Source organism: Bos grunniens, chromosome 11 (assembly GCF_055505025.1).
Source record: "Bos grunniens cultivar Pamir isolate PY7600 chromosome 11, Bosgru_T2T1.0, whole genome shotgun sequence".
Classification (NCBI taxonomy): domain Eukaryota; kingdom Metazoa; phylum Chordata; class Mammalia; order Artiodactyla; family Bovidae; genus Bos; species Bos grunniens.
In genome coordinates, this window is record NC_141175.1 from 21,377,884 (window position 1) to 21,399,082 (window position 21,199).

Below are 21,199 nucleotides of genomic sequence, written 5' to 3' on the forward strand. Positions count from 1 at the left end.
CATCAAATAAAGCCAAAAACTAAGAAGTACATATGACAATACTTAGTCATTCCTCATCACAAACATCCAAGTAATTAAGGTAATGGCAAACAAGATCTGCTCCATTTCTATCTAAAGTATTAGCTGGTTCCGCTACTCATTTCCCTGGCTTAAAAAATAACCCCAACAATGAAGTGTTAAAATTTAGTTCCAAGTCTATCATCTTTTGAAAATCTCTATCAACTGCTTTATAACTTAAAAAAAATCTGAAACTCTTTTAGAGAATAAAGGAAATTAGATGTTGAGTACTAAGTGATCAGTTTATAACCAAAACAAAACAAAACAAAACACCTACAGAGCACTCTAGATGGCAGACCTAAACAACCCATACCTTAGCAGAATGAAACAATAAACCATATAAACATTCTTGGACTTAGTCAGAAACACTCCCCAAAAGTTTACCAATAATGAACCAAAAATGAATCTCAATACTTCCTTTTTTGTCTATGTCTGTCTGCCTCTCTCTCTCTCACACACACACTCACACACACACACACACACACACACACACACACACAGAACTGCTAACTATCACGATCCAAATGCTTTCTAAAAAGATAAGTGAGGGTCATCTGGGACACTCAAATGCAGAACTCACAAATATATCTCTATAATTTAATCATACTTCACAGGGGAAAAAAAGGTACAAATGATACAGATGAGAGGAAAGGAGAATGACTCCAATCAAGGATCAAAGTGACAGTTTTAGTAGAGTCCCAAATGCCACCATAATTTCATATCAATTAAAATATCAACCTCTATAAAATAAGCTAAGCTACCAACAGAAAATGTTTTGTGTTTTTTCCCCAAAAGCTATATTATAATATGCTGCTCCGAGTCTCCATAGTCTTCTCATCAGTAACCCTTATCACTAACAGCTCATATTTTTGGAATGTAAGCACAGGATAGAATTTTAAATATGGTTGTAGAGATGTAATTTCCATGAAGAAACTCAAGAAGCTCAAATGAAGACCAAATTCATAATCATTACTCTCTCTTTTCTCCCAAGCACCACTCTCCAAATAAAGTTATATGACAATACAAAGATATAACAGAGGTTCCCAATTAACATTTTGTGAACTATTTGTTCACAAATAGTTAGACAAATAGTAGTTAGACAAACCTCCTGATAAAATTTTTGTACCCCTACTTCATATTTTCTATCAGAATTCCAAATGAAGTGACATTAAAAATAAAACCATTAGAGTACTAAAAGAAAATTCATGTCTATATCATAATCTTGATAATGGAGAATGTCCTAAGCCAGAAAACACTCTACAGTGAGAAGACTAATAAACGTGATTACATAAAAGCTTCTTATTATTCATTAAGTATTTAAAAAAATGACAAAGCATAGGTACAGTGTAATTTTACTTCTTTTACATTTAATTTTTTCGGACAGGTATTTATACCAAAATGTGCTCTCTATGTGAGGAAACTATGTAGAAGTGTCACTTGCATTTATACCTTTCTTTAGTCTCTAAATTTTCTACAATAAGAACATATTATTTTTATAATTTAAAAAATAACAAACCTTACTTCACTTCAAAAAATAAAATCCATGCTTCCCTGTCTCAACCATTGCTGTTTGCTCATTTCCTTCAAGTAAAATGATACAACTTAAAAATTAAAGAATTTTGAATAGAGCATGGGTTAAAGAATAGAACCACGACTAACGACTTGATGTAGTTACTAAGTTGATAAAAAAAAAAAAAAAAGCACCTATCAGTAAACTGATTTTCAACAAAGGTGCCAAGCAAGGGAATCCAATGAGAAAAGAAAAACATTTTTTTACAAACTGCTGCTGGTGACTATACTGTCCAGTAACAAAACTGTACAGATGACCTGAAAGTTGCTGAGAGTAAATCTTAAATACTCTCAAGATGACAACACCAACACAGTAATTATGTGAGGTAAAGGATGTTTTAGCTAACTTTACTGTGGTAAACATTAGGTAGTATTGTGTATCACGTGTACACCTTATACATATACAATGTTACATATCAATAATATCTCAGTAAAGCTGTGGAAAAAATGTTGCTGAATAAGCTAAGTAACTGGATTTGGGGAATATGAGGAAAAACATTCACATTGCACACTAAAACTGGCTTAACATATTATTCTAGACCTAAAAGTAAAACAATAAAGCTTCTAAAAGAAAGTAAAGGAAAATTTCTTGAAACATGGAAATAGACAATAGTCTTTCAAGCAGAAAAAGCAATAACAATTTAAAAAAATGTGATTAACCACCTTGCCATATATTTGACAAAAAAACTGATACATAAGATATATAAACAGCTTGTGTAACTCAAAAATAAAGAATATTAATTTTTCAAATAGATGAAAGATTTGAACAAATGCTTCACAGAAGATATACAAATGTCCAGTTATGTGCATAAAAAAGTACATCAACAGTCATCAGAAAAATGCAAACGAAAGTCACAATCAGATACCACTACCCACCCACAGAATGGCTAACCTTTAAGCTTCAGTGTTGGGAAGGAACTGGAACTCTCCCAGGTCGCTGTGTGAATGTAAAATGGTATGACCACTTTAGGAAAAGATCTGACAGTTAGTTATATTAAAAAAAAAAAAGAAAAACCTAAAGATACACTTACCCTATGACCTAGTAATGCCACTGCTAGGTATTTAACTCAAGAGAAATGAAAATGTGTTCTCACAAACTTACTGCTAGATTGCTTACAGTAAGCTTTATTAAAAGCTGAAGTATATTATACAAAATAGTCAAAAACTGAAAACAACCCAGGCATCCATCAACAGAAGATGCCTAACAAATTGTGCATTATACATACAATAGAATGTTAGTTAGCAATAAAAAAAGGAACAAACTGCTGATACACAAAATAACATGGATGAATCTCAAAATCTATCCTGAACTAAAGAAGCCAGATATAAGAATACACACGATGGATTCCATTTATACAAAGTTCTAGAAAAGGCAAAAGTAATCTTTAGCACCATTCTGCATGCTATATTCTCTTAGTATGCTTAGAATACTTCAGAATTTGAAATTGCAAAAGAGAACTATCTGATCAGGACTCAACCAAAACAACGGACAACAACTTAGGCTTCAAGATAATTATCCACTATTTCTTTACAGCTTTTTAAGGTGTGTGTTAAGTCAGTACTTTCTTACTTAGTCTGTGCTGGCCTTACCTTGGAGCAAGATGTTTCCAAATTCAGAATATTTGGATTTTAAAATAGTAATAAAGTATATATACTTTATTACTATGTATACTATATATGTAAAGTATATACTCTATATACTAAAGTATATATGTATACCATGTAATATAAAGTATATACTAAAGTATATACTTTATATACTTTATTACTATGTATACTATGTACAGTATAGTCCCCAAAACTCTGGGGAGTCTGGGGTAGCATCCTGAAATCAAACGCTATTATTTCTCTAGTGCTCAGTAGCTCAGTCGTGTCCGACTCTTTGTGATCTCATGGATTGTAGCCCACCAGGCTGCTCTGTCCATGGGATTCACCAGGCAAGATTACTGGAGTGCATTGCCATTTCCTCCTCCAGGGGCTCTTGCCGACCCAAGATTGAGTCCCTGCCTCGTGCATTGGCAGCCGGATTCTTTACCACTGAGCCACCTGGGAAACCCCAATGTTTCTCCAGAGGAAGCTATTATTATTTACACCAAGAGAAATAAACCGCCTAAAATACTGTAACATCAGATCAGGACAGATGTTACATCAAATAAGCTTTAGCAAAAACCACTGTGATAAAAAAATATTTTCACATAGTTTACAGGTTTAATAAAAATGAATCAAATGAAGTGTTTTGTATTCTAAGTTACTGTAAATCCTAAGTTTTTAATCACCTTTTCCCATCAACACAAGCCTAATGGAACACTTTACTCAAGCCTGAATCCCAGGGGTTACAATAATCATTTACTCTTTAAAATAATAAATCAAAGCACAAACGCACAAACCGTTAGAAAGACATCTCTCCAGCACAACACTAAAGGACAATTCTTTTTACCATAATATTTGGGTAAGCAGTATGGGAAGCTTAGTCTTGACAACAAAACATGGGTATATACTCAAAAGTTTCAAACAACGAAAAAGCATACTACTGAAGATCCTTCCCTCCGGTGGGGGGGGGGGGGGGGGCGCGGATACTACAGAAACAAATCTATCTCAAAACTCTGTTTTTAAGTAATAGCTAGCAACTTACAATCTGCAGCCACAAAAGGGATATATGCTCTTCAGATTAATCTGAAGGATCCACATAAAGCCTCTTTAAAACGAGCCACAGCAGAGGAAAAGACACTTTGGTCTCTGTACTGACCGTCTTAAAATTCAGTTATATCTATGCTTGGTGACTGCTAGCACTTTTCTGATGGCAAATTCAAAACATAATGTTATTCATTCATTCATTCAAAATTTTATAGCAAGAAACAGCTGCCAATAGAACCATTTTCCTTTTCAAAGGAAATTAAAAGCACTTACTTAAAAATATGCTAAATGCACAGAGAAGTGAGCTAAATTTAATAAGCACTACTATGTACCAAGCACTGAACTAAGCACTTTTACATGTTATCTCATAGAATACTTTTTCCAACAAACAGTTTTAACCTCAAGGCCTAGCCTACAGTACCTATAATAGTAACTATGATAATAGTAACTTCTGGTATATTTCACCTCTTAGTTTTGTCACCTTAGGCAGTATATAATTTTAAATGGTACTTTCTAAGCTCCAAAATAAGTAACTAAGATTTGTGGCTGTGTTTTTATCATATTACTTTAAATTGTCTCTGTTAAAGAAAAAATATTAATATTTTCTATAATAAAATCAAAAGAAATGCCATTTACAGTAAAACAATGATCAATTATGACAATGAAGGTTAAACAGTAAGGTTTTAAATCTTTAAAGTGACCCTCACCATCATTTTTGGAAATATGTTTTTATAACACTTTTAAAAAATTAACTCATGGAATTTCTGTTTGGAAGGAAGAAAAAGTCCTGGAGATGGACAGTGGTGATATTTGCACAAAAATGTGAATGTAACGCCACTGAAGTGTACATTTAAAATGGTTAAAACAGTAAATTATGTTATGGACAGGCTGTGTGCTCGATCAGGCACTCAATTGTGTTCGACTCTTTTCAACCCATGGACTGTAGTCCACCAAGTTCCTCCATCCATGGAATTTTCCAGGCACGCATACTGAAGTAGGTTGCCATTTCCTACTTCAGGGAATCTTCAAACCTATGTCTCCTGCATTACCACATTTTTAAAAATCAATTCATTCTACTATTTGATATAATTAAATATACAGGTTTAAAGCTAACACTGTAAATAACATGGTTTAAAAAAAAAAAAAATCTTCAGCTTGTCATTCTACAGGAGAAACACCAGCAACCTCAAAGAGTAAAGGACACTTTGGGGCCTGATAAGATTTACTGCAACCCAGAACCATAACAGTTAATCAGCTAAAAACAGCAAAGATGAAACCTGTCCAGTCAGCAGCATGTGATGTCCTACTAGCAGCATGTTACCTTAATAAAGGTGTAAAGTGTCTTGGCTGATCTAGGCACTCAATAAATGAATGGACCAGGCAGTTTACTGAGCATGTATAATGCTTCATTTTTTAAAAAGCAGCCTTCATTTTAATAATTTAGAAAACACTTAAATAATGTATGATCATAAATAGCTTAGGCTCAAGCTCATAATGACCCTAATAATTAACATTAGTAAAGCCTAAGAGATGAAAGTGCAAAAAATTTCTATCTGAGGTTGAATATGAACCTGATGAATACTTGAGATTTGCTGTACTATTTTTAACTGAACTTTCTGGCCTTAGGTCAGAGTTTTGCTAGCAAAATACCAAAGTGAAAATGCTGGGAGTGAAGCCCAGAGTCTCTGCTCTGGTCTAGGAAAAGCTATGCCCTTCATGCAACCAACCCTATCCCCAATCGAAGACTTTGAAACACTATCAGAGTGTCATGCTCCCATGAAAACATATGAACAACACACTGACATGAAAATCAGTAAAAGGAAATGTCAAACACGTCTGACACACTACATCACTACATTCTGTGCACTGTACAGAAAGACACTCTTTAGTCAGTTCCTGCACTTTGGCCAAATGGGACTGAGTCACTCCGCAAATGATTCCAGAAACCTCAAAGGATAACCAACAGCTTCTGAAGGAAAGTCAGTCAGTCACTGGAAAGGGAAGAGACAGTTTTTCTCATCATACAGTCAATAGATTTCTGTCAGGGAGTAGAACAGGCATTCTGGAAGGAAATACCTAAAGGATCCAAGGATCCCCTACCCGAATTCTAGTTGTCCAGAGCTAATTTAACATCCAGCACATCTTTTTCACTTTCTTCTCCTCCCCAGGGTAAAAACCTACACCCCCTACCTATTCCCATAAATGCATCTCTATTGCATACTAATCAGAGTCTGTAAAATACAACAGTCTATCCTTACAAAAGCAAGAAATAAATAAGCATTCTACAGTGCATTTCTGATCAATCTTGTTCCTTTCTCAAACAAAGCCAACTATCAGACTTTACATGGCTATTAATTGGGATCTCCAAGGCCATCTCAGGAAAGAGAAACAATGAAAAGGAGAGACTGACAGTACACTACAATTCAAGTGAATTCTATAGCTCCTGGGCAATAATCGCGGAAATTAAATTTACAGAAATTGAAATGCACTGAATTGTAACGATTAATGTTCACAGACAACCGAAAACATGGAAACTTCAGGCTGTGTGTTACCAGATTTCAGACTGAACTCTTTGTCATGTACCTCAGGTAGGGACACCCCGTAGGGACAGCCACCGGGTTTCTCTCTTGCTCCGACCCGCGTCCCCAGGCAGCATGACGCTCTTTCAGATGGGCTAGCCTGGGGTCTGATGGACTGCAGATCTCCCCACCGGACCCCCGCTCCCAGACCCAAAGGGCAGGAGGGAAGAAAAAGAGGGGTGCTTCCTCCCTGCGCCCCAAGACCAGGGCAGCCACGGGTGACACCAGCTCCAGGAGGCAGAAGGGAAGAATCCAAGGTGGGTCTCTCTACTCCCGGAACTCGGTCGCAGAACTGTCTGGTCTCCCCGACCCGGGGCCCGGCTGCCGGGAAGCTGGGCAGGGTGGGGCGAGACCTCCCCCTCGCCACCCGCCCCCACCGCTGGGTGGGCACAGAGGAGTGGGCAGTAGGGGCAATCTACGGTTCGAGCGGTCATCAGGGAGGGCTCCTGAGCCCGCGGCCACATACCAGCAAGCTCTCCACGTTGATGGGCGAACGAGGGTCTCGGATCAGCGCTTCCAGCTTCCTCTGGCGACTCGCGCCCGCGCCGTCCCCCGACACGGCCTCGGGGGCGCCGGGCATCTTCCCCGTCGGCGGGGGCCGGCTCATGCCGCCGCCAGGCCCGCACTCGGCTCCCCGCGCTCCGGCCCGGCCGGCCTCGGGGCCTACCGCCGCCCTCGAACCACCGGCTCCGGCCGGGACTCCGCCCGGGCCCACCGCGCGCCTCGAGCTTAGCGCCCCGGGGCCTTGGGGCTGTTGGAGGCCCGCCCGGCCCCGGGAGCAGCGCGGAGCAGACGGCGTCCCCGCCCCTCAGTCAGATTCGCGCCGCCCGGTCCACTCCTCCGCCGCGAGCTCCCTCAGGACTCCGAGGGCGGGAGCGGGGAAGTGGCGCCGCCACCGCCGGGCCCCCCGGGGGCAGTCCCGCCCTCTGGGGGCTCCGGGAAGCTGAAGCCCGGATTCCAGACAACTACGGCCGCGGCCAGCCGGCTCCCATGACCGCTGGCGGCCGCCCGCGCCCCACACGCCCGCGCCCCTCACACACTCCCGCGCTGCGCCCGTCTCCGGCCGCGCGCAGCCGCTACCCACAAGCCCCTCGGGCCGCGGCTGGCGGCGCGCCCCCGCGCTTGCCCCGCCCCGCGCGCTCCCGGCCCCGCCCGCCGCGCGCCGCCGCCGCCCGCTGGCCTCCGCCTCCTCACGCCTGTTTCCTCGTGTTTTTTTTTTTTTTTTTTAATCGTTTCCTCCTGTCTGCTTGGCTTCGCATTTCTCCTTTTTCAGCCTCCTTCCTTCTCTGTGTCCCCTTCCCCTTGTTGATTCTCACAGGGTAAACGGTCGGGCGGCGCGCGGTCACCGCCTTGCTGGACCCGCGAGCTGCAGCTGAGGGGAGGGGAGGGTGCACCTGGGAGCTCGGGGGTCGGGCCCTCCCTACCGCCGCCGGCTCCCTCAGCTCCCGCCGGCCCCTGCCCGGGTGACCGACCGCACGGACTTGGAGGCCCACCGCACCCACCCCCGCGGCGCCTCGAGGACACCCGGCTGCGCCCGGCGCGGGGCCCGGAGGCCGGGGTGGGGGGTGGGGAGATGGGCGGCTCGGCGCCCCCCGCCCCCGCCCGGCTCAGCTGACTCAGCGCGCAGCTATGCGCTGCCTTGCATCACCCGCGCCGGAATAATAGCGGCAGCTCCGTGGCTGCCCTCGCGTGCGGAGCTCCGCGCTCGCGAGGGGCCCGCCTGGGCCACGGGGATGGTAGTGGAAGGGCTGGGAGGGCGTGCCTAGGACTCGAAAACGGGACGAGGAACGGGCGGGTGGAATGCGAGTCCTGCGGCAGGAGGGCCTGGAAGTGCTGCTTGTTCCCCCCCAGCCCCAGGGCAGGCGTCCCGGGACTGCCCAATACCTCGCTGCGCCTCCCTTAATTGTCGTTCTCCCCAGCTGGGCTTCAACACCCGACCATGAAAAGAACGAGAGGGGCCATAGAAAAACTGCTTTCCCTCCGCAGACCTCGAGCTCTTGGGCTTTTTTTTGGGGGGGGGGGGAGGAGGGTGGCGGAAGAGGGGCGGTCAGAGGGGCCGCCGCTTGTCCACATTCCTGCCTTCTCCGGCCTGCGCCATTGGTCAGATCCACCCAGGGCGCAATCTGAAAAATATGTGCCAAGAGCTGTAAAGCTGTTCATTGAGCCCCTTTGACCCAGTAAACCCATTTAAGGAAGTCCATTTCTAAGGAAATGATCCCAAGGGGGGTGGGGGGAGAACTTGCATAAAGATGTTTACAGCAGGGCTGTTCAGAATGTCTATAATGACCAAAACCTGGGAAGGGACCCAGTTGTCCAACGCTTGGGGGATAATCCAAACAAGCTCTGTCACATTAACAGAAGGAATCCTGGCAGGTATACAGGATTCAAGTCAAGCACGTCAAATTTTGGCAAGTACATGAAAAGATGTATTGGAAATAAGGTTAAATAAAACAACGAAGACAAAAAAATAATTTGTACACACCACACAAAACTAAAATGAGCAGCCTTATGAAGAGGATGTGAATACAGTTGTTTTTAAGTAAATGGGATCTTTTTTCCTTCCTAAAAGATGCTTAAGAGAACACTTAAATTTCAAAAATTGAAAAACTTATACTAAGATACAGGGGCCACTCCAAAAATCTGCACTCTGATATCCGATAAGTAGTAAGAATTTTAAGAACCTCTCTCATTGGCATGTCAGAAGCCCATAGAAGAGCAACCTAATTCTAAAGGCCTAACCTTGTAAAAGCATTTTAAGTCAGTGAGTTGGTTTCCAGGAGCGTCATCTTTTCCTTCTGTGTTAAAGCCACCTTCACCTGGATGAGGCAGGAAGAGATCCTGGAGGATCCAATACAGCTTTTTCCTGTCAGATAATAACACTGACTTCTGGTCAAAGGTCAGTCCTTTCACTGTGTATGCTAAGTGACTCATTTATACCTCCACAGACCACACCAAGAGGTCAGAGTGAGCCGGAGACTCCACCTGCTTCTGCACTGAAGCAAAATAATGAGATAATCCTTGATTACCAATCCTTTTACCTGATCACAATAGAACAGGCAAAGCAGAAGGAACACCATATGGTTCTCAATTTTCAAATTAATTTTTCAATAACTGGCCATATATTTTTATGAAGCTTGGTGGACTAACAGAAAGCCATGATCCCAAATACTAGGCATGAAAACCTTACTTAAAAAGAAAAACACAATGATCAACAAGATATAGAGAAGGGGCAGCTTTTACATAGGGTCATTTACATAGACTAGAAAAAGCCACGGTGTAGAAGGATTTTATCCACTACCGATACCATTGTCTATGTGGAAGAAAAGACTAATCTGTTGATATGAATTAAACCTTTTTTATTTCTTTTGATCAGTACAATAATTATTTTACCAAGAGAGCACAAATACGTTCTTGTAAAAGTTCACACAAACCACAACTAGATGGAACATACCTTGAGAAATGACACTCCCAAATCTCTCTACACACATTCTCTTATCATTCCAGGCCTTAATCCATTCTCATACATATGTATTTGTATATGCCTATGTGTATCTCTTACCCATGTATACAGTGTTACACTGTATCACAGTGTTTTGCCATTGATATTTTCCCTCTAGTCATATGTCCTAGAGACATCTTCAGATCTGTCACGGAGATTGACCCCGTTCTGTTTAACTGCTATTCTGTGTTCCATAGTGTGGATGAGAAGGCATAAACAAGGGAATTCCAGAAAGACATCTACTTCTGCTTCATTGACTACGCTAAAGCCTTTGACTCTGTAGATCACAACAAACTGGAAAATTCTTAAAGAGAAGGGAATACTAGACCATCTTACCTATCTCCTGAAAAACCTATATGCAGGTCAAGAAGCAACAGTTAAAACCAGACTGGAACAACATATTAGTTCAAAATTGGAAAAGAAGTACATCAAGACTGTATATTGTCACCCAGCTTATTTAACTTATTATGCAGAGTACATCATGAGAAATGCCAAGCTGGATGAATCACAAGCTGGAATCAAGATTGCCAGGAGAAAAATCAACCATCTCAGATATATAGATGATACCACTCTAATGGCAGAAAGTGAAGAGGAACTAAAGAGTCTGTTGATAAGGGTGAAAGAGGAGAGTGAAAAAGCTGACTTAAAACTCAACATTCAAAAAACTAAGATCATGGCATCAAGTCCCATCACTTCATGGCAAATAGAAGGGGAAAATGTGAAAGTAGTGAAAGATTTTCATTTCTTAGGCTCCAGAATCACTGTGGATGGTGACTGCAGCCATGAAATTAAAAGACACCTGCTCCTTGGAAGGAAAACTATGACAAACCTAAGAAGCAGAGACGTCACTTTGCCGACAAAAGTCCATGTCCTCAAAGTTATGATTTTTCCCGGAGTCATGTATGGATGTGAGAGTTGAACCATAAAGAAGGCTGATCGCCAAAGAATTGATGCTTTCAAATTGTGCTGGAGAAGACTCTTGAGAGTCCCTTGGACTGCAAGATCAAATTAGTCAATCCTAGAGGAAATCTACCCTGAAAACTCATTGGAAGGACTGATGTTGAAGCTGAAGTTCCAACACTCTCCAACATTTCGGCCACCTGATGCAAAGAGCCGACTCATTGGAAAAGACTCCGATGCTGGGAAAGATTGAGGACAAGAGAGAGGGGTGACAGAAGATGAGATGGTTGTATAGCATCACCAACTCAATGGATGTGAGTTTGAGCAAACTCCGGGAGTCAGTGAAGGACAGGGAAGCCTGGTGTGCTGCAGTCCATGCAGTCACAAAGAGTCAGACATGACTTAGTGACTAAACAACAACAAGAGGGCATATGATTAAGAACAGACTCTAGAAACAGATTGCCTGGGCGCTGCCACTACCACACACTAGCCATGTGTGTCTCAGTTTCCTCATTATGTTTGCTATGAAACACTTAGAATAATGCTGGCCCCCAATAAATGTGAGATTTTATTAGTGTTTTCTCAGTGTCACAAACTTTGTTGCAGTGAACATCCTTCTATTTTTGCCTTGATGTGGACATATTTAAATAGCATAGATTCCTGAAAGTGAAATTGTTGTATGAAGAGGTAGGCATACTTTAAATAGTGCCAACATCCACTGGATTGTCAAAAAAGCAAGAGAGTTCCAGAAAAACATCTATTTCTGCTTTATTAACTATGCCAAAGGCTTTGACTGTGTGGATCACAATAAACTGTGGAAAATTCTGAAAGAGATGGGAATACCAGACCACTTGACCTGCCTCCTGAGAAATCTGTATGCAGGTCAGAAAGCAACAGTTAGAACTGGACATGGAACAACAGACTGGTTCCAAATAGGAAAAGGAGTACGTCAAGGCTGTATATTGTCACCCTGTTTATTTAACTTATATGCAGAGTACATCATGAGAAACACTGAGCTGGAGGAAGCACAAGCTGGAATCAAAATTGCCGGGAGAAATGTCAATAACCTCAGATACGCAGATGACACCACCCTTACGGCAGAAAGTGAAGAGGAACTAAGGAGCCTCTTGATGAAAGTGAAAGAGGAGAGTGAAAACGTTGGCTTAAAGCTCAACATTCAGAAAACTAAGATCATGGCATCTGGTCCCATCACTTCATGACAAATAGATGGGAAAACAGTGGAAACAGTGGCTGACTTTATTTTTCTGGGCTCCAAAATCACTGCAGATGGTGACTGCAGCCGTGAAATTAAAAGAGGCTTACTCCTTTGAAGTAAAGTTATGACCAACCTAGACAGCATATTAAAAAGCAGAGACATTACTTTGTCAACAAAGGTCCGTCTAGTCAAGGCTATGGTTTTTCCAGTGGTCATGTATGGATGTGAGAGTTGGACTATAAAAAAAGCTGAGCACCGAAGAATTGATACTTTGAATTGTGGTGTTGGAGAAGACTCTTCAGAGTCCCTTGGACTGTGAGGAGATCCAACTAATCCATCCTAAAGGAGATCAGTCCTGGGTGTTCATTGGAAGGACTAATGTTGAAGCTGAAACTCCACAACTTTGGCCACCTGATGCAAAGAGCTGACTCATTTGAAAAGACCCTGATGCTGGGAAAGATTGAGGGCAGGAGGAGAAGGGGGCGACAGAGGATGAGATGGTTGGATGGCATCACTGACTCAATGGACATGAGTTTGAGCAAGCTCTGGGAGTTGATGATGGACTGGGAACCCTGGCATGCTGCAGTCCTTGGGGTTGCAAAGAGTTGGACACGACTGAGCAACTGAACTGACTGAACTGAATTACTACTGACCCAGTTTCGATCCCTGGGTTGGGAAGATCCCCTGGAGAAGGAAACGGCAATCTACTTCAGTATTCTTTCGTGGACAATCCCATGGACAGAGGAGCCTGGTGGGCTACAGTCCACGGGGTCAAAAAAAGTCCGACATGACTGAGCAGGAACATGGATGGCATAGAATTACTGCTGAAGATGAGCATTTTGTGTTTCTAGTTCTTCTGAAATTACCTATTTGTATCTTTTGTCCTTTGGATTTGTCTTTTTCTTACTGATTTATAGGAGCTTTTATGCTTTATAGATATTCCTCCTGTTATTATGTTAAAATATGTTAAAATTACAGTTTGCAATTATTTTCTTCCAGTCTATTGCCTGTTATTCAGTTTTGATGTTGGTGTCTTTTGTCTCATTAAATGTTTACCTTTTATGAAGTCACATCTACCAATATTTTCCTCTACAGCTCCTGGGCTTTGTGTCTGGATTGGGAAAGATTTTTAAATCCAACTTTTAGGGCACACAGAGGCCTGAAATTGCAATAACTATAAGGAAATGGCAGTTTCCTAATAATGTCAAACTCATCATGTTCCAAATGATCCACAGAAAGAGGGTCTCCTTGGGCTTGCTCTTCTCGGAGGGATTTTTGCTGCTCTGTGACTCTGTCCCACCTTGACTGCTTCCTTTTTAACACTCTCTTGGATGTGCCCTGAACACAGGTAGGACAAAAACTTCAGTGCAGTACTAAGGAAGGATAATCAGAGAAGGCAATGGCACCCTACTCCAGTACTCTTGCCTGGAAAATCCCGTGGATGGAGGAGCCTGGTAGGCTGCAGTCCATGGGGTTCTAGGAGTCAGACACGACTGAGCGACTTCACTTTCACTTTCCACTTTCATGCCCTGGAGAAGGAAATGGCAACCCACTCCAGTGTTCTTGCCTGGAGAATCCCAGGGACGGGGGAGCCTGGTGGGCTGCCATCTATGGGGTCACACAAAGTCGGACACAACTGAAGTGACTTAGAAGAAGGAGAAGGAAGGATAATAGGAGGGTAAACACAGAGACTCTAGGGCTGACCTCTTTGTGAATAAGGCTTTGGTATAAGCCTTACGGTATAAGGCTATTTGAATAAGCTGCCACAGCTAGCTTGATCTGTAGGCCTTGCTCCCCTCTCTTTCATATGTATTTTGTCTGTGTTTCTCTCTCTGTCTCTTCATTCCTAGCCCATCTCTTAAGTGGTTGGGTTAACAGTAGAATTTAACCTCCACTACCCAGCAATGACTTCCTAGCTCTTCTGATACTTCACATTCCAGACTGAGTGAACATGTCTCCTTGGGTCGATCTGAGACCCATCTGCTCTGTTTTTAATTTGAGGCCACCTCTTCCCCAGGAATTAAGCCACCCTTTAGATGCAACCTTCCTCTCTCCACAGATAAATAGGATTGTAAAAGGACGTTGTTTTTTTTTTTTTTTTGTCTTTCCATGTGGCACTTGCAATTACTTGTTTAATGAGAGTAATTATCATTATGTATAAGGGCTTACTATGTGCTACGCAATGTGCTTTGTAGAAATTATCTTACTTCTCAAAACAGCCTTTCGCTAATGATTGTATTACTACGCTCGTTTTCCAGGTGATGTAATAGGAACTCAGATATATGATAATGGAATGAAGAAATGAAGTTATAAATGAATAGATAAATGAAAACAATGAGCTCTCAATGGTCTAGGCATCACCAAAACACATCCCTTTCCTGTCCTGCTTCATGTCAGAACAACAGCAGGTACAGTGTACACAAGCTGGCATTGTACCTAGATGCTTCCGCCTCACATAAGCCAAGATTTAATAACAAAATAAAGGGATGAACTCTTGATACAAAGGTATCATTATTTTTGCAAACTCCATTCCTATAAAGGATGCAGGGTTTAATGGTTTATAAAACAGAGTTTCATCCTAAGTTTCATTCCTGGTTCTGGTCGTAACTCCCAGTGTGAATGAGAAAATTGCAGTACCCCTCTGTGAGTCAGTCTCCTCATAAGCGAAACAGAAATAATGAAGCTTGGTTGTCATTAAGTCTCCTTAAGATCTCCAGATGAAAGATATTAGATGCGTCCGGGACAGGTTATTCACCAGTAAACTATGAAAAATTCTCAGAGGAGAACAAGCTGGTCACAGCTCGAAGGTATATTTGAGTCACATAGACATAAGTCACATAGACATAAATATATATGTTTGAAAAGAGTGGTTTCAAGAAATATCTGAGATCCTGGAAAGCTCAGCTTGGATTCCAGTTTGGCAGGAGATTTTGATGTCCCATTTGGCCACCCCATTCTCTGCATCTCTAGGATGTTTTATGTGATTTCCTTTCTCAAACCTTCATTGGATCCTCCGTGATTATGCTTGAAATCCTCAGTCTGGAACCCGGGTCTTTCTGCAAGTTGTCCACAGTGTTCCCTTTCAGACTTTTCTTCTATGGTTTCTCTTCTTCTCAGGCTGAACATTCTGACTCCTCTCTTCGCTCTTTGGTTAAGGCAGTTTCCACCCAGGCGGAATGTCATTTTTCCTTCCTTTCTCCACCCACCAAGCTTCCAACCATCCTCCACTAAGCCCTTCTGTTCCTTGAATGAAGAGCTTGACTCTTCCTGAGCTCTGGGTCCCCTGTGGCTTTTAACAAAATATTTAGCAAAGTGCTTGTTTCACATACATGAAAAGAACAATATGTCTATTTCTTTTTCAGTGTTTTTAACACCCCACCCACCCCAGCAAATGGGTCTTTTATGTGTCCAGAGTATATTGGTGATTTCCCATCATTTACCATCCACCATATGAAGACTGCTCTCCTACCATTTCATTCTCCAGACACTTTGATCCAGCAAACTATAAACCATATGGGATGTGTTGTTCACAGAAGGCACCATTGCATCCCCACTTCTGAGTTTTGCTCTTGCCATTCCACCTGCCCTATCCTCTACCTCCCAGTCTTGTTTTTCTTTTTTTTCCCATCACTGCCACCCTGGATGGCAGCTTCCTTTCCCTTTCCTCCCAGTCCAGCTTCCTATGTCCTGTTTTCTCCTAAATGTAACTGGAGTTTTGTGCTGGTTCTTTGTCAGATACAAAAAGGAACTGTGTATGGATTCTTCCTATGTAGAGTTTGCATTTGAGAATCGGTCACTGAAGGACTTCTCTGGTGGTTCAGTGGCTAAGACTCCACGCTCCCAATGCAGAGGGCCTGGGTTCAATCCCTGGTCAGGGAACTGGATCCCACATGCCACAGCTAAAGATCTCACGTGCTGCAACAAAGATGGAAGATCCTGCATGCTGCAGGTAAGACCCAGTACAGCCAAAGAAATAAAGAACTGGTGAATGACTCAATGAATGTATCCATAAAAAAAAACACATACACACAAATAATTGTAATTCAAGAAAGATTAGTGACCGAAAATATTCACCGATAATATGCTAAGAGAATACAGAGGATCTTGGAGCAAGAGATTTCTTCTAGCAAGGGAGTCAAGACATGTAGGTTGCTTGTGACGTGGGTCCTTAAGGTTCATTAGGGTTTGTAAATGGAAAAAGAGGACAGTCCTCCAAACAAAACAGGAACTTGTGTGATTAAGTGTGAGATCAATAAATGAGAAAGCAAGTAATGACAGAGAGCGGAGGTGTGAGTGGTGAGAAAGAGAGCAGAGGTCTCTTTTTCCTTGGCTTCCCTGAAGGCCTGGAGTCTATACTCACATGCTGTGCAATGCCACATACACCACTACTGTCCTCCAGGACTTGCTGTCATTGAAGATGCTGGCACAAGGTGCCATCCCCTGGATCTGTGGCCCTCTGTGGTGGGCATTAGGGGTCTTCTCACCAATTATGGGTGTCATGGGGGAGAGACTTGGGACTCAGCAACAATATGATTAAGCAAAGTGGAAGGAGGCCAGTCTGGGAGCTGTTTCATAATCCACAGGCCACCATTTGTAATTAAGTGGTTTATGATCATGAGTAATTAAAAACTTACAAAGTATACAAAGGAGAAAACTATAGTTAAAGTGATCAGTTTTTAGAATACAGAGATAACAGTTTTCATAAAAACCAGTCTTACTGTGAAATAAGGAACCACTTTAAACTTCCTGGCCTTTAGAGTGGCACTTTGATGTCTAAGCTGCCCTTGAAATATTCCATTTGCTGCTTTGGCCTCCAAATGAATTTGGGGCCTTTGTAAAGTGAACCCAGAGGAAATGGGCCCACAAGGAGTCAGAACTGTGTGGCTGGAAGCGCAAACAGCTCAAAGCTACATCTTCAGACAGGCAATGAATGGTTGGGACTTGCAGTAGAGTTGGAGAAACCTCATCCCAGGCCAAGCTCTGTCCCTTTCTAGTTGTGTGACCTCAGACAAATTAACGTACCTCTCTGAACTTCAGTTTCTCTCCTATGGGGAACAAATAAGGCTCCCACAGCATTCAGCATCCTGAAAGACTGATTCTTTCCCACCCATCAGAACTGACTGGCTGTCAGGCATTATTTCTTTCATTGATTAATTTATTCATTCAATGAAGACATTTATGTGCTGGTTACACAATAGTAATCAGCAGAGAAATAATCCCTGTGGGCCTTTATTAGGTTTATGATCTAATGGAAGGGATGGATAGGATACAAATGGCAATGGAAATGAACAAGTAATTGCAAATGTGATAAGTGCTACAAAGAAAAACTGTAAAGTGTGAAAAGAATTAAAACAGGCAGGAGAGCCTAGTCCAGATGGGGATCAGAGAAGGTTCATGAGAAAGAAATAATTCTGATGAAGTCTAAAAGGAATTAGAGCTGGGAAAAACTGGGCTGAGGAGAAGAGGGTCAAGGAGAAAAGTCTCTTTCTATTTAACAAATAAAAGCATTTCACGACAGCCAGGCCCATAGTTAAGCCGCCAGCCTTGTGGTTCATTGAAAGTGACACCAGGAAGGTCACAGGCCCACAGTGGGTAGAGAGGAAGCACTTACTTGTGCAGAACCCTGAAATTTAGCCCACTCAGGTTTCAAGAGTTTTCTTCTACCTGTCCACACCTTCAGTGTTTGCAGGGTTCTTTGTGGCCATTTTTCTAAGTACTTTTGGTAGTAATTCTTGAAAGCAGGTGAACCTAAAAGCACCTGGTCAGATAGATCCTTGTTCTGATCACCGTGGGAAAGGGGGCCAATTTTTCTCCCTTATCTGAAACAGCAGAGCCCATGGGAGAAGCTGAAGTTGTACTCATGAATCCTGAGCTCAGGGCTTAGCACTACCATCTATGGGTTATGTGACCTTGGACAAATCACTCAAACTTGCTGAACTCTGCTTCCTCGTCTGTCAAAGCTACTCCACAGAGTTGAGTCCAGTGTAAAACAGTGTATGTGAGGGGACTCTACAAATGTGATCCTGATACACATCCAAACTCTGTTCTCTTATATCCTGAGATATTCCCAGCTTGCACTCTGGGTGTGGACGAGGAGAGAAAGAGAGGTATCAAGGATGACCTCCAGGTTTTACTAGGCTCCCCCAAGGAAGTAACCAAGATTGATTATTGCATCTAAATGCTTTAAATTTACCTTAAAGTACATAAAGGTAGATGAGTTTGAAAAAAACAGAAGTGAGTGATAGGATCATCCTTTGTGATTCTTTTGCACTTTTCCAGAAAAAAAAAATATATATATATATATATATATATATTATGGCAACCACCAGAAGCCGAATGCCAATGACCACAGTCTTCAAATCTTTCCATCTCTTGTTGACATTCTCACTGACAATGTTTAAACAGGGCTGGGCTGTTTACACATGTTCACTGTTTGCTGCAGCCCAGCAGGACCTGTAAGGGGAAGCTGTTCAAACCTTGACATATATCACCGGATCACCCCAACAGAGAGGTGTGAACCACAAGTCTGAAGGCAGGGCAAGCTCTGCTTTCATCTGCTTCACCACAACCCTCGAAGAAGCAGTGCTGAGATTTCACAGCCAGAGCTGAGAGCTGGGAGGAGCTCAGCAGAGTGGAGATGCTCTGACAGTAAGACACGGGTATTGTAACTTTGTGTTGTCAGAAGGGGTGCAAATTCTCAGAGCATCAGAAGCATTAGCCCTCAAATACAATCCACCTTCTCATTCCAAGATGATATGATGAGTGCATCAACATCCCTGCCCCATGCCTCAGAGAATAAGAGTGGGCTTAAGGCTTACTCTGGGGCACCATCCTTTAGTGCAGTTCATAATGGTCCTTAGTGGAGCTCTTTATTCATCAACAAAATGGGTGGAATGCCTACCGTGCATTGTGGACTATGACTGGGGAAATTGGCGGAAAGTGATTTGGAGGGAAATGGGACATACACATATGGTTTATTAAGGAGTAAGTTCTCAGCGTGTTTATTACCTGAACAAAGGGTTGACTGATGAATGAACACACAAGGGCATAAATGCAAGCAAGCCTATGGTACAGAAGAAAGCACAGGATCTGACATCTGAAGGCAGAGCTGACATTCCAGCCACCCACTTTCCAGATGGTTATTAGGCTGGATGCCTCTGCTTGTTCACCCTGCTCTGTGCTCCAGGGCCTGACCTCTAAGGACCACCTCCCCCGGGCTCTCCCATTGTCTGTCTCCAGGTTGGGTTTGGCCAAAGGCATCACTGGGAAGAGATTGGAATGAAGGACAAGGTTTCTTCCCCTTCTCACTGACATGTCCTCTAGCAGCAGCTCTACACATGACACCTGCAGCCCCATCTCCCAAACGCTACATTCCCTTCTCACTGGGATCCAGAAACACTGGGTCCTTCCCCTGCCCTGGGGCCCTAGCTTCTCAGTGTTGCTGATACCTGGGAGCCGCAGTATGCCTTGCCTTCCTTTAATCCTATCTACGCCTCTGGAGAGAGTTCCTTCCTAGAAACCACTTGAAACAATTCTGTTTCCTGTTGAGACTCAACTCGTTCAGAAAATTAGAACATGACATGGAACTTCTTAGAGCATCGGAGTCTTCCCCTCTGAAATGAAAATAATAATAATACTTAGTACTTCCCTGTTGGCTCAGTTGGTAAAGAGTGCCTGCAATGTGGGAGACCTGGGTTCAATCCCTAGGTCAGGAAGATCCCCTGGGGAAGGAAATGGAAACCTAGTCCAGTATTCTTGCCTGGAGAATTCCATGGCAGAGGAGCCTGGTGAGCTATATAGTCCATGGGGTCACAAAGAGTCGGATAGGACTGAATGACTAACACTTTCACTTTCAGTATCTAATACCATGCTTGAACATGGGCCCTCAATAAATATTGGCTACTTGAAAAACTGAATGAATGGATGGATGGATGGATGGCTGGGTGGATGGATGGATGGCTGAATGAATAGATGAATACCTATAAGAATTAATGACAAGATGCTAATGTATTAGCTATAAAATATTGATTATAATTCTCATTAAAGGGCAAATGAATGTAATAGATAGTATTAACTCTCGTGTTATCATACAATGGACATAAGTCAAGAATCAGAAAAGCTGAATCAATTTTTCCATTTGCTAATTGTGTGATCACAGGAAAATTATTTCCCCATGCTATGCCTCTATTTCCTCTCCTATAAAACAAAAGAGTTGTGTTCATAACTTCTAAGGGGCCATCCAACTTGAACATCCTATGGATACTAAGCATTCCAGACAAACATGTAACAATTTGAATTGAAGAAATTAAGGAAGCAGCCAGGGCAGATGCAGGGACCTGAACAATACAGTAAGAACTAGAGCAGCAGAAGGACATAGCAAAATGAGCAGAGATTAGAGGGGATTGTGAGGAGAGAGGTCGGTCAATTCTGATGACCAAAATAAACACAGGACCGGAACAGAAGTTGCTCTTGGGGTCATAAGGGTCCTTGGACATCAGGCTGAGGAACTAACACTGTAGAAGGAAGGATTCTGACTTCCTCAAGGCCCCTGAAGCCAGAGAAGAACTAGGACCCTAGTTTCCTCCTCTCAAGCCTCTCCACTGCCATCAGCGTCCTTGTCTTCATCTCCGGATGGCAGCTATCTTCTCCCCTTTGTGATTCCTTTCTTTGAGGAAAAATGTGTTAGATGAGGAAACCATTTGGTAAGGGATATTTCTGGCACTGTTCAAATCTTGGCAAAATTTT

General features: G+C 42.6%; 1 protein-coding gene across 10 annotated transcripts in view; it reads right to left on the minus strand.

Annotated features, from left to right (window-relative positions):
* ROCK2 (Rho associated coiled-coil containing protein kinase 2) overlaps positions 1-7,968 on the minus strand; it is a 132,196-nt gene extending 124,228 nt beyond the window's left edge. For all 10 annotated transcript variants that reach the window (XR_015136417.1, XR_015136416.1, XM_086325614.1 and 7 more), the window contains exon 1: positions 7,306-7,968. Coding sequence is in view for 8 of the 10 variants with exons in the window: in XM_086325614.1 (XP_086181740.1) it covers positions 7,306-7,446 (141 nt within the window). In the remaining 2 variants the exon portion in view is untranslated. The remainder of the gene's footprint in view (positions 1-7,305) is intronic.
* Positions 7,969-21,199: the final 13,231 nt, after the last annotated feature.